This window comes from Asparagus officinalis, chromosome 10 (genome assembly GCF_001876935.1).
Source record: "Asparagus officinalis chromosome 10, Aspof.V1, whole genome shotgun sequence".
Lineage (NCBI taxonomy): Eukaryota > Viridiplantae > Streptophyta > Magnoliopsida > Asparagales > Asparagaceae > Asparagus > Asparagus officinalis.
In genome coordinates, this window is record NC_033803.1 from 4,757,181 (window position 1) to 4,771,831 (window position 14,651).

General features: G+C 35.0%; 1 protein-coding gene across 1 annotated transcript in view; it reads left to right on the forward strand.

Annotated features, from left to right (window-relative positions):
- Window positions 1,568–14,651, forward strand: part of LOC109825172 (NAD-dependent malic enzyme 62 kDa isoform, mitochondrial) — a 16,211-nt gene continuing 3,127 nt past the window's right edge. The window contains exons 1-12 of the mRNA XM_020391938.1: window positions 1,568–1,849; window positions 1,940–2,036; window positions 2,426–2,544; window positions 2,887–3,054; window positions 3,860–3,988; window positions 4,531–4,591; window positions 6,093–6,196; window positions 6,286–6,369; window positions 8,218–8,324; window positions 10,310–10,421; window positions 11,807–11,917; window positions 13,908–13,973. Of these exons, the coding sequence (XP_020247527.1) occupies window positions 1,661–1,849; window positions 1,940–2,036; window positions 2,426–2,544; window positions 2,887–3,054; window positions 3,860–3,988; window positions 4,531–4,591; window positions 6,093–6,196; window positions 6,286–6,369; window positions 8,218–8,324; window positions 10,310–10,421; window positions 11,807–11,917; window positions 13,908–13,973 (1,347 nt within the window). The 5' untranslated portion in view covers window positions 1,568–1,660. The remainder of the gene's footprint in view (window positions 1,850–1,939; window positions 2,037–2,425; window positions 2,545–2,886; window positions 3,055–3,859; window positions 3,989–4,530; window positions 4,592–6,092; window positions 6,197–6,285; window positions 6,370–8,217; window positions 8,325–10,309; window positions 10,422–11,806; window positions 11,918–13,907; window positions 13,974–14,651) is intronic.

A 14,651-nucleotide genomic window follows, 5' to 3' on the forward strand; every position in this document is an offset into this window, starting at 1 on the left:
TTTAATATTCGATAAGTATTCGTGAATATTTGGCAGATACTGATATTTGAATTCAAAGAAAATCTAAGACCGATATTCATGTATGTATTCAAATCGAAAAATATTAAACGAATACAAATGCGAATATCTCCATATTCGGTTCATTTTAAGCCATGGTTTCCAATCCTGGGTTGCTTGGTTTGCCTAAAAATTGTGGCAAATGATTGACAAAGAAGAAAATGGAGGAAAAATACATCTTGTTGTAAGTTTTTCATAACATTTTACTTTTCTTTATTTGATTCACACCTTGAAACTAAGAATAATAATAATATGCCAAGTTCTTATTGGTTGATATGACTTATATTTTAGAACACCAATTTTGTAGTTTTTATTGAGAAAATTAGAGGAGATGGTTCCATCACCTCCTTCGTTTTTTTTTTGATTTTCTGGAAAACAGGCGAACGAGCCGTCTTAGTCAAGATTCCCAAGCGAACCAAATTTGCAAATTCCATTCCCAAGGATACTGTTTATTAGGGGCTGTTTGGTTGGTCAAAATAAGGCAGAAAATGGGCATAAGAAAACCGACGCATAAATTTTTTGTTGTTTTCTCCCACAATCTACTGTTTGGTTCGTGAAAGTTGCAAAGAAAGTGACGAAAAAGAAAAGCAACAGCTAGGAAAATTTGAGGGAAAATTTTCTGCGTTCATAACCCCAAAATCGGAGAAAAATCACGAAAACGTTCTCTTCGTACCATTCCACGATCTAGGTTTTCGGCTCCTCCTTCAGCTCTCGTCACCGCTATCTCTTGTTCTTCTTCCTCCTCTTCCCCATTTCTGCTTCACCTCCCGCTGTGCAGCCGACCGAAGCCCATTAGTCCTCCTCCTCATTCCGCCGCCACCCGCCTCCTCCGCTACGCTCTGAGTTTAGAACCGTCGCCGGCAGTTGCCGGAGATCGAGGCAGATAACTTGTGAAATGAGGGGCGGAGGTTGTAGGATGAAGGGGTTTTTAGGGTTTTGGAGGGATAGAAGAGGAGAGCGAGCGAAGGGAGAAGAAGGGTTCCCATTTGGGATTTTGAGATGAGGGGTGGAAATAAATGGAAGTAAATATTTGTGTTTATAAGAAAAAAAAACTCATATTTGTGTTCATATTTTGAAATTAGCCCCTCAAATCTTTAAATATTTTACAAATCACTACCTCAAATATTTTTAAAAAATTACAAATTAGTCCCTCAAACTTTTAAAATTTTTATGTGACGGTTGATATATGTTCACATCTCAATTTATATTAAAAATAAAATTATACTATATGGGTGGTAAGCATATATCATGATGATCATAGTCATGATTTTTCAATTTTTTTTTCATTTGAACCAATCACTAGAAAGTGATGAAATCTATTCACACATCAATTGTTTTCTTCTTTTTTTAAGTTGAACCAAACTAAGAAATGTGGTAAAAAATACTTTCCGCCCATATTTTTTGACGAAACAAACATAAAAAATATTTTTTATGAAAGTGAAGAAAATACGAAAAAGTAAAGAAAAATTGTTTTTGAAAAATGAAGGAAAGCAAACAAACAGCCGTTGGGAGAAGGGGAAAAAAACCAAGAAAGGGTAGTCGTCGCGTCAGTCATCGGCGTCAGAATCTAGTAATAACATCACTATTCTCTCTCTCTCTCTCAATGGCGATTTTCTCGTCGCTGCAAAATCTCCGGCGATCTCTCTCCTCCTCCCTCCTCCGAAAACTAAAGCATGGCCATCATCAGGCGGCGGTGACGGGACCGCGGCAATTCACGACCTGCGAGGGATCGAGGCCGAGCATCGTCCACAAGAGGAGCCTAGACATACTCCACGATCCTTGGTTCAACAAGGTAAAGATCCTTGATCCAATCTCCTTTGTTTTTAATAGGAATTTTTTTTTTGATGAATTTGAGTGGTGGAAATTTGGGGGAGATTGTTAGGGCACGGCGTTCTCGATGACGGAGAGGGATCGGCTGGATTTGCGAGGGCTTCTTCCTCCTAATGTTATGACTCCTCAGCAGCAGATCGATCGTTTTAGTAAGTTTTTATGCTCTTGATTGTTGAAATGATCTTGGTTCTGTGCAACTTAAATTTGATGCTGGAGTGAGGAAATGTGGAAATTTTCATTTTTTATTGTGTTTGTTTATCTAGATTTGCAAGTTACTAATTTGAGAATAGGCTGTTGAACTGCATCTTTGTTAGGTGATAAATTATTTTGTGGAACAATTACTTTCATAGACATCTTTAATTGGATGAATCTTCAATTTTGTTCTCCATGAAAATTTTGCATTTATGATAAGCTGCTGTATGATACATTGATATCGAGTTCCATGTATAGGACAATCTACTGGTGCTGTGGGCCATTTTGATAAATCATTGAAATGAAAGCATGAGATGTGTACTAACTAAAATGTTTGCACGACCAGTGGTTGACTTGAAAAGACTAGAAATGAATGCAAGAGACGGACCGTCGGACACCAATGCATTGGCAAAGTGGCGCATTCTTAACAGGTTGCATGACAGGAACGAGACGATGTACTACAAGGTCCTTAATCTTTCTTTATTTAATTTCTTTAAACTGTTATATGAACTCTACTCTAATTCTAACGTTTGGCACTCAAAGCTGTTTAGTTTGAATTTGGTAGTGTTCTTGACCTTTCCAACAATATACGAGGAATTTCAGCACTCTGTCATTAGAGACAGTGATTTTGTGTTCTGTGTGACATTAGCAACTGTCTTGATTAAGGAAAATTTTGTTTATCTGTAATTTATACTGATATATGTTTGTGCTGAATAAGGATCGTTTTTATTGGTTATAACCAGTGTGCGCTAGCATTTAGTCCTTGGTTGTTAATTCATTTTATTGGTTTGCTTGAAATTTTGTTAGGTTCTAGTTGACAATATTGAAGAATATGCGCCAATAGTATATACTCCCACTGTCGGCCTTGTCTGTCAAAACTATAGTGGACTATTTCGAAGACCCAGGGGAATGTATTTTAGTGCAGCAGATCGTGGAGAAATGATGCCAATGGTTTACAACTGGCCAGCTGATCAGGTATGTGATGTTTGCATATAATGCAATCAATTGGATATAACATGAATTTTCCTGGAAGAATTGCCTCTTAATTTGATATTTATGAAGGATCATGAGCTTTACATGTTGTTCAGTTTTTTGGAGGTTTCAAATTATTTCATTATGAAATTTATTTTCTTTGTGGTTGCAAGTGTTTAAGCAATTTTATTAATAAATTGAACTTGACAATATCCTCCATATCTCGTTATTTAAGTTTGCAACTTGGTTCATCAAGGTCTAGCTAGTTGGATAATGCGGTAATGAAGTGCTCTGTCTCTTTATACGTTACCGGTATTGTATAGGTCACATTTCAAAGTTGATAAAGTTTCAGAAGGGCCGTGTTTTTATGTTACTCTCTGACATCACATGACTACAGTTCTGGTTATTTAGGTAACAAATTTTATGCAGCGGCAACTGTGAAAGAGACCCTCTTATATAGTTATATTCGATACTAGTTTGTAGGTAAGGCAAACCCATCCTCTATCTGATCATCCAGTTTAAGCTATTAAAAATGGAGTAATTCTTTAGAATACTCATTGTGCGAACTGGATGATATTTGCTATAGGATCATCCCTGAGACACAGAATAAATCAAAAAGCTATTTCTATTTTCCGGTGGCTTTCAGTTTCCCCTCTGTTTAGGAATATCTTTAAATATTGTCTGCTTTCTGCTGTTTAGAGTAATCATTTTCTTCTGTTTTGCAGTTTTTCTGAACGTATCAATTATTAGAATAGCAAACAAATTTTTGTTCTATCAAATGGTTACTGATGTAAGCAATTTTTTGCAGGTTGATATGATCGTAGTAACAGATGGAAGTAGAATACTAGGGCTAGGTGACCTTGGGGTTCAGGGTATTGGCATTGCTATTGGGAAGCTGGATTTATATGTTGCTGCTGCAGGGATTAATCCTCATAGGGTAACCTAATACTCCTGCATTGAACCTTGCATTGTCGTATACTTTCACCTCAGTTACTGCTATATTGAAATAGACTAGCTTCTTTACCATTCCCTTTAATTTTTTCAACACCTAGTATCTAATCAGGACTGATCACTGATGTATTGTGCATTCACTCTTTTGTTGTATTTGAATGTTGAGTAAGTTTCATATCTTGGCAATCTTAAGATTTTTCATGTTCGCTCCTTCACTCCAATCTCACACTGAAACCTTCATATGATCAATGGTTTCACTTGAGCTCACTTAAATGCTTCAGAATTGAATATCATTGATTGTTAGCATTTACTAACTTGATCATGACCTGAAACTAATTGTTAGTTATTGACAACTATTGTCACTATGTAATGGGATTCTTTCTTCAGTAGTAACCTCTCCTTGGTTACTATCTAACTGCTGGATATTTTCTTTATTTACCAGTTGCTTTTTCAAGACGATGAATACCTCAAACACAAATTTTTTGATATCATTATTTGTGATCTTAGCAGTACCTTTTTTTCTTGTAGGTTCTTCCAGTGATGATTGATGTCGGAACCAACAATGAGAAGCTTCTCAAGGACCCACTTTGTAAGATTCTATCTTTGACTGGAAAATATCCCTGTGAATATGAATCATTTTTATATTTAATAACTGCACCTATTGCACCAATAAATAATTCCATCATTAGCAGTGTTCAAGAAATTGAAACTCTAAAAAATGGCTACTTCGGCTGGCTGCTTAAGTGGTCAGACAAGATCAAAAGAGAACAAAGTGAGATAAGTACTGGAGAAGATAGACCATGATGAAGAAGAAAGAGAAGAAAAGAATCAAGAGAGCAGATAGGAAGTAAGCAAGAAACATGAAGAGCACAAGCAGATATAAAGAAGAGGAGGAACAAGTAAAATAAGATAGAAATGAGTGAAAACAAGAAAGTAGAAAACAAGAAGGAACAGGATTTGGCGTGATATCAATGTTGTTGAGGAAGTCAGGGCGAGGTGGTGTCAGGGGAAGAAGTGAGAAGGTTTACTTCTTCCGTCATTTTGTTTCATTTTCTTTGTGAGCCAGAGTGAATGATGGATCAACTATTTATTTGCTGATCTGCCATTTGTAAGTTTTTCTTATGTAAGCTAAAATATAGTGCATCTAAGAAAAAAGAGTTCAAGTTAACTGTTTAACTAATTTTTTCTGCCTTGTTTATATCTTGCTGCACTATAAGGTAAAAACACTCCGTACTTGTGGAAACTTTTGCAGCAATAAATTCATTACGCTACAATGCGTTCCCTCTTTATTTCAAGAGATTCCTCTTCCGAACGTTGCCAAACACTTGATAATTGATGGTATCATTATTTAAATTTTCTCATAAAAATTATTTATTAAGAATTATTATGACATTTAAAGTTGAGAAATCAAATCACACTGTTGAAGGTAATGGCAACAAATGGTTAAAGTCCCTTTCAGTATACCAAAACGCTGAAGTTCTAGTGAGGGTTATAAATTTATATTTTGGCTTGTTCTAGTACCATCTTCAAGTTTCTTCCACTGTACTAAAACTCTGAACTTGTGGTGATGATTGAGGGTTATAATTTCATATCTAACAAAAATGATCTCAAATTATACTGGCAAGCGCTATGTTGTATTCTCGCAAAGTACTGTAAGGAAAGTACATATGGAAGAAAACTGCCTGGCGTTGCTGCAATTTGGAAAGTACATATGAAAGAAAATTGGATGGTGTGGCTGCTATTCAGATCATAGATCGTAATAACTTCATGGCAATGGTGGCAAAATCCAGATCAGAAGTGAGAAAGTACTAAGTTTCATTTCATATAATTGACGTTTGTAACTTTAAATGGTTGGCAATTAGCTAGGCTATAGGGATAATGTGAAAACCCAACCATTGGGATAAACCAATGCATTTTCTCACTTACTATCTAGTTGCATTTTGGAGTTATATCTTATAAGTTTGCAAGCATCGCTGTTTGGGTAGATCTGTATGGCTTTCTTTTTTTTCCTCTAAAATAGAAAAAAAATATTGTTCTTGTTGTTCTTCGTTCTAACTTGTGGAATAAATTAAATACTATATCTTATGTAGATTTAGGACTTCAAGAACACCGTCTTGATGGTGAAGATTACCTCTCTGTTATCGATGAATTCATGGAAGCTGTGTTTACACGTTGGCCAAATGTCATTGTGCAGGTAATTTATCTGGGATATTGTCAGTTTGTCAAATGAGGCTTCAAACAATTGAATCATAGTAGTTAACCAACTTCACTCGGTTGTCTCAGTTTGAAGATTTTCAGAGTAAATGGGCATTGAAGCTGTTGCAGCGTTATAGAAGTACATATAGAATGTTTAACGATGATGTGCAGGTAAAAATTCATCTTAAGTGCAAGCACAGTAAAATGGAAGTTTTATGCATTATGATCAGTAACTTTTTTGGTAGTGTAGGTACAATTCTTGCTTAGCGAACAGTGAATCGCCTTTCTATAAGAAATAGAAAACCGTTGGACATATATTTCTAATAAATAAGTCTAGAGACAACCAAAGCTTGCTCCTGTGCAAAACATACACTTGCAGTTTCTTAATAAATTAAATTAGATTTTGCTGGTTTTGCGGAAACTAGTGCCCTCACAGGAAGTTTCCAAACACATAGTATAAATTAAATAAGATGAAAAGTTGCACCTTTAGTAATTGCATTTTCCCCTTAAGGCACTGGATAAACTGAAAAGCAACTGGGAACAATGATTTCCAACTTTCTGACGCCTCCAAGAATATTTTCCCAACATTAAGTTCTTTAAAGGTGTTTTTTCCTCAAGGCATTAATGTCTAAGAATCACCTTTGTTGTTTAATTTCTCAAACATAGCATCTTTTAGCTTTTGCTCTGCAATCATCTTGACAATATTTATTTTGAGAAGTGGTTTTAGTGTGCTAACATGACTATAATACTGGCAAAATGTCGGGGTTCCATGGCATGTCTTGTGGGTGAGCTAGCGTTTTATACATTTTGTACTAGAGCAACACAGTTCAGTGGATCTAATTTAAGCATTGAACTGAAAGACATTGGTGAACAGTCAACCACATTTTATGGCCTCATTTTGGTGGATTTAAATTTTAAAGTGAATCAAGTGACATTTCCCTAGGTATTTATCCTTTTTCTTTTTGTCATTTTAGTTTTCTTCTTGTTTTGGAATATAATAAATAGTATTGAAAAATTTAATTGGTTCCATGCTTGTTATGCCGCTTGCTTGTACTTTGGCATTCCTAGGGAGGGCTCTAGGAGTGAGCTTGGTGGTTTGATTTTGGAAGTCATATTATTAATATATCAGTTTGCATACCAGTCCCTATTTGTATTTTGTTTAATAACTATAGTTTGCAGTTTTTATATTTAGGCCTTTTTAAGGACCTAAGTTGCATAACAATGTAAACAGATAACAATATTAAATATATAAATGTCAGAAAAAATATCATTTAAAAGTTCAAATTGTTCGAACCAGGTATCAATACAAACTTTTAATTCAGTAGAAGTAGCATAGCATAATAACTTATAGTGTATCATTTGAATGTAAACATTACAAGCTTAAGTCATAGGCTTAAATATATGACTTTCTAACAGATTAAACATGATATGCAGAAGATTCCCATCGGAACAAAAATCTTTTAAGAAAATCATACAAGTTTACTACAAAAATCTTTTAAGAAAATCATACAAGTTTACTTCTCATTCCAGCCAACAAATTTTCCTTCTCTTATCTAATGTTTCTACATGCTCGCATGTCAACAAATATTTCAGTTCATGCCCCAACTGAAATTGCAGACTTTTAAGGTCATTGTTGACTTTGACATAGAGAATTTAATCAAATGATGCAGCTGCCTTCTCGTACCTATTACCATCTGTATCTTTACAGTTTGCATGTCAACCAATATTTTGGTCTAGAGCCGTCACCAAATTCAAGCCATTCAGAAAGTCATGATGTCTAACAATAGTGTCAGTTTAGATAATGGACTCCTACACCAATTGAGACATGTCTAGACTTTGGCAATTCTGTTTGCTGCTTATTTTATCACCTTGCCCTTGCTGGATCCTTCAACTAAACTCGAATGCTTTGCAGAAACCTAAATGTGTTTTAATAATACCATAGCTTTGCAGAAAGTCATTTCTTATGACTGTATGCTTTCTTCTTAGTTTAACATGACCCAACTTATTCTTTATTTGCAGGGAACTGCTGGTGTTGCTATAGCTGGTCTTCTAGGGGCTGTAAGGGCACAAGGAAAACCGATGATAGATTTCCCAAAGCAAAAAATTGTTGTTGCTGGGGCAGGAAGGTTTGATTTGGTTTCCTTCTGTAGAACACGAAACTGTTGTTGGTGCTGAATGTTACAATTTTCTTTTTATATGCAGTTTAATTTGTGATTACCTTTTTTATTTGCTTGACTATGTGTTCGACTAGGAAAATTAGATAGATTATAGAGACGATTTACCTCTCCTCTCAACCTTTATTTACAATAGAATACTAATATAAATAACTTTCTAGATATAACATCTTTCTAAATAAACTTAAGTTCTCTCATACCAATACAAGAAAGGTATGCAGTATTTTTTTGTTCTTTTTTCTTGTGATAAACTTAAAGAGTTTTTCTTATGTAAAAGGACCCAGAGTTTCAATATCGTATTATCGTTAATCTGTCAGCTTATTATATTTATTGCAATTGCATATTTCATTCTAAACTTCCCCTTGGTGAAAAGATTTAAAAAAAAATACTTGATGTAATCACTGAATAATATAGTTCTTTTTGAGTGGGTTTTGCTAGACAGTGGACTTTTAAAATGACTGTTTGGCTTTGGGGTGATGGGGTGAAGGGATCTTGGCTGTTCGGGTGCAAGAAGCGGTCGGGACTGTTCTGGTGTTAGGGTTGTTGGTATAAAAAGAGAAGGAATCAGTCCTTCAAAGGGATAAGATGTGACTTCACACCAATATAAACACATGCATTTAACCATCGGACTTTCATCACAAAATAAAGAAAATCTGTGTATTAAAATCTGAATGTTAACATGCATTATAAACTAAATACTCAAATTAAAATTTCAACTCAAATAACCAATCCTCAAATCAAATATCTAATCTAAACTCAAACCAAATATCTAATCCTGCAGTAATTATGATACCTGCACATCCATCATGTTATCTCAATATGTTAAACTAGGATTACAAAATGTTAATTGTTTTTGCAGTAGATATACTAAGTCATTTGTGCTGCAAAATGCAAATTAATTGCGATACCTTTGTCTACAACTATCGAGCTCAGGATTTTTTATGATGCTAAAGTAACCCACATGTGAGGTGGTGCATTTTGATCCATGCAGTGACTAAAATAAATCATGCTTTGTGTGTTATCACCTATGATGTACGGATACGGATACGGGACACGGATACGACACCGACACGGATATGGGATACGACAAAATCCAAAAAAATAGGATACGGGGATACAGCGAGGAATTTTTTTAAAAAAATATTATTATATATAGAAAAATTTATAAAATTCAACTAACAATCTAAAATATAAATCTATCACAAAATAACAAGTTTGCAGACAAAAAGTACCTCAAGATAAAGTGGAAGCTAGTTCGATGACTTCTTGATTGCATTCTTTATAGGATTTTTTCTTTTTTTCTTTCGTTTGAGTCAGCTGAGGATCGAATCGAATGAGAGATTTGAGAAATAGGGATGAGTTTTTTAATCGAACGGTTCGGGTTGGATTTTAACAACCAAATCCGCAACCCAAATGAATCGGCCTTCGGCGAATCCGAGCCGTGTCCGAGCTCCTTTGACCGTATCCGAGCCTAATTTGACCATTGTCCCGTGTCAGACATGGATTGATCGTGTCCGACACGTGTCGTGCAAGTATCGTGACGAATCCGTGTCCGATTCGAGTCGGACACGGATTTGTGGCCTCCGGGGGCGAATCCGTGCTTCAGAGGTTATCACAACCAGAACGCTAATGAGGTACAAGGGTGGTCGATCTATGGCCAAGAGAGTTCTTGTTGCAATGATATTTGCTAGATGTAAGGTCGATGGATATTATGTATGTTGAAACCATTGATCACAACAATACTTGCTGTATTATGCATGCTATTTATCTGAAAAGGGAGTTTATCCATAAAACTGAGCGAGTACTTAAATGTCGGTTCACGGGAGAGATGGAACATGTAACATAATTATATTGTGCTGTATATTAGAATGAGAAGTAGTGTATTCTGTTGAGCTATTATCTCTTTTGCTCAAATTTTCTGCCTGATATTACAACAGTGCTGGAATTGGTGTTGTCAACGCGGCAAGAAAAACCATGGCGAGAGTGCTGGGCAACAATGAATCTGCCTTTGAAAGTGCTAAGAGCCAGTTTTGGTTGGTTGATGCTAAGGTCGGTGTTCGTTCCTCAGTATTTTCCCATTTCAGTATTTGCTGTGTGAAGGCATAAATGCAATAAACCTAATTTCAATTGTCATTTTATTGCAAAGAACATAGTCCTTATGACATTATTTTAGTCACCATCATTGTTATCAAGGCGCGCGCCCCATGTGCCGGGCACTGCAGACTGAGGCACCAGAGGCGGGGCGCTGCACGCACACGAGGCGCGCGCCTCGTGTGCGCCTCGCGCGTGCCTCGTGTGCGCTTAACACCTGCGTCATGTAATAGACTCTTTCTTCTGTTTTTTTAAATAATTTACATATTACATATTTACATCATGTAATAGACTCTTTTTTGCTAGTTGCTAATCCATTCTCCATCTTTTCATGTTTAACCTATAAAAAGGAAACAATAATTAGTAATTTAGTATACTTGTTTGCTAATTTTAACTTTCTTTCTAATTAACATGCTAACTAGACAATTATGAACATGTAAATATGTAATTGTTACCTCTATTCTCCATCTTTTTATGCTAACTAGCAAATAACAATTAAGAATGTTAACTAGAAAATTATGAACAATCATGTTTTTTAATCACTTAATTGTTACTTAAAAATACATATATCATATTTTAAGTAAAAATACATATTTCTTATTTGTTACTTGCTTGTTTTGTTTCATAGACTTTTGCTTATGTTGGAGATTATCTTGTATTGTGACTTGTGAAAACTTATGAACTTCTCTATGTTATGCATGCTAATTAAGACTCTTGGAGATTATCTTGCTTATGTTGGAGATTATCTTTCGTGATTTAGTAGGTGAAATTATATTTCTTGGTTCTTTTATATGACGATTTATAAACATGTTGCTTATATGCTTCTCTGTCTTGTGTTGGAAAATATTAGTTTGAGTTGTGCGCCTCAATTCAGTTAGGCGCGTGCATCGTTGTGCACCTTGCGCATGATGCACGTAAGAGGCCTTTGCGTCCCGCATTGCGCCTTGCGCCTCGATAACAATGGTCACCATAGATAATATTTTAGTCCAGTGATTAAACAAGTAGAGAAAACTAAAGTGATCGTGTGTTTGACCTATCATGTTTAATCTATATCTGACCCACATATTCTTAGTTTGGATGAAATAATATATTTAATTCTTTTAGTAGGATAGTTATTCAATTATCCACAAATTTTCAACAGGCACATATCTCCTCTAGTTTTAACCAATTAGATCCTTTTTGCATAGCATGTCCGGAATACGATACCCCTTTATTTTATATTTCATAACGTTGATGCGTTATTGTTCAACTTCCTCTAGATGACATTGTAACCGTGACGCGGGATTTTTCCTGACAGTTAATATATGGAGCAAATAATATTTTTTCTCCCCATGTAAATACAGGGTCTAATAACAGATGAACGTGCGGACATTGACCCAGATGCTTTGCCATTTGCCAGAAAGTCCAGAGAGCTTCGGCAAGGTTTAAGAGAGGGCTCACCCCTAGTTGAAGTGGTATGCATATTGTTCCACTGTGCTATTAAGCCAATACTAGTCTTTTTCTGTGATGTCAAGGGAACGAGACTTTCCTTTTTTGTAATAACTTTGTAAGTTAGTTTCTTAGAGAGTTAAGTAAAACTTGCAGAAGTCTCAATGCACAAACATCTTGGTGCTCTAGACTTGCCTCTATAAGGTTTGTTTACTTAATTTGTTTTTCATTTGGAGATGAAATTATCTCGAAGTTAGGTGCATGGTATATGCATGAAGTTTTTTTTTAAATTAAACTAGCATTACTGCATGTGCAAATGTATGTTTCATAAAGACTAAACTTATTTATCCTAAATTTTATATAAAAAGGCCAATTGCATTTCAATACCCTGAAGTTCATGAGTTTCTTAAGTTTTATACCCCGTCTTATTCAAGCATGAAAATGTAGCATATCAACAAAAATCATTGTAGAAAATACTTCTTTCCCCAGCAATATTAAAAACCATAAGGACTTGTCAAAAATATTCTACATTTAAGATAGAAAAGTCAAAAGAGTGCTCACGGTCAGTTTTTTAATCATTATATTTTGCATTAACCGGTATTTAATATTTTTTTTGGAAGATAAATTTATCATTTTTTATTTATATGTCTTATTATCATTTATATTTCATATCTTTTATAACATATACCATGATGATTATTTAATTATATGAGTTTAAATCCTATTCTCATTCATGATTTAGAATCTATTCCTCTATAATAATGGAAGTGTCAAAGATTCACTATCCATGCTACATTAAATGCTAAAGTAAATTACTGTAGCAATGTTAGTGTAGCACAGGCAGGAGGATCCAATATTCACTATTCATGTTACAATAAATTATTATTGTTGCATCACCACTGTAGCTCAGGAGAGATACTGTAGCATTTAAAAATGTTACTGTAGCATCCACAAAAACTGTATTCAAATACAACATTTACTGTAGCAAAAATAAAAAAATAGAGGCTGTGCTTTGCAGGGGGTGCACACTAGTGTTGTATAAATAAGAAAAGAAAGGGAAATAATCTGTCTTACAAATTTACCCTTCCAATTATCCTCCATTCATACAAACTATTCATTACCCTCACTATTGTTCATTATAAATTAGTATAGATTTAGCTCCTCAGATGTCAGAACTCATTAGTAATGACTAGAGAACTCGTGAGATTCTAATTAGTTCCGGGTCACTTGATATTTTCCTTACCTACATATGCATCTCTTTTTGTTCTTTTGACTTTCTGGTTTCCTCCTAACTTCCCTTTTCTGTTGTTACTTCCCTGTTTTCGGAGAATATCACGAGAGTCAAGATAATTTTTTCTGAATGCATAACTAGAAACAATTACTGCTTGAAAAACTGTGCTCACCAAAAAGTAAGAGTTACATTACCATGTCATGTGACTACCATCCGTAAAATCTTTGGGTGGATTGGGATCTTTCTGTTAGGATCTAATGACTGAAATTTATATGGGATTGGGTTAGGATTTGTAAGAGGTGGATGAAACTGGAGAAAAGATAAAGCTATTCGTAAAATCTAGAAGAGTCAACAACAAAGAGAAATGAATTTATAATTTCTTCTTTTGGATCTATTAACTTGATTAGCATGGGCGTGGTTTTGAGTTGGGTTTTTAAGAGAAGGGAGATAAAGAAGGGGAAGAAGTGGGATTTGAATTAAAATCAGAGTTTTCAGCTAAGGGTGAAGTTGCAATGTAAAACATTGCCATGTGACTATCATGTGACCAAAGGCCTGCTAAAAATTTCAAAGAACAGCTTGCTTTCGAAGGTTCTTGTGCAGTCTTATGAATGCGGGTTTCTTGTTTTTCTCCAAAAAAACAGGGCATAATTAAGAGGGGTTTCTTGCAGTTTACCCTAATGAAAACTAGAGGCTATCTGCTTCAAATAAACTCTGCCATTACTGAAATTTACATTTCCTGCATTATTTTGTATCTATCAATCAGTTGAAATGTTTGCATGAATCAGGTGAAGAAAGTTAACCCCGATGTTCTCCTAGGATTATCTGCAGTTGGCGGTCTGTTCTCTAAAGAGGTACAAATACACATTAATGATCTTTGCGCTTGTTCTCTTCTGTTTTTCTTCTGTTTTTCTCTTCAAGTAGTTTGTTTCTTACCTTTTCTTTTGGCATAATGTTCCTAATATTTTGTGTGATATACATTATAACATCTCTCTCTTATATCATGTCCTAGATTCGTAGTCTTGCATTATCACTACACCAGTATGACATTACAACTTAGGTTATTACGAAGACCACATTCCTTTTTCATCTATAAGAGAGACATGTTCTGTTCCCCTTTCTGTTCGTGTTAGTGGAGTATACTAGCAGTGGTAATGTTTTATTGAAGCAAAATAAGCTGGTAATTTTTTTTCGGGTAATAAATGTACAGATACATTAGCTGTGTCCTCTACCAAATTATTAGACTGTATGCCTTTCGTCACTAGCCTATTTATTTTCTTAGCGATATTAGAGAAACCAAACAATATATGGTCGTATGATATTCCACTTGACCTCAGACTTCTTATTTCTTTCTTGAGCAGAAGTATTGTTAATACTCTAAATTAAGCACAAGCTAAAGGGTAGTCTATTGCATTCATCATTATAAACCATAAAGTGTCAACTTTAGATGCGTCTTATCTTCATTGCGCTCAAAGCAGCATTCTCCAGCATATTACTGATGGCTTGAGACTCGTGAGTACATTTGTACTGGC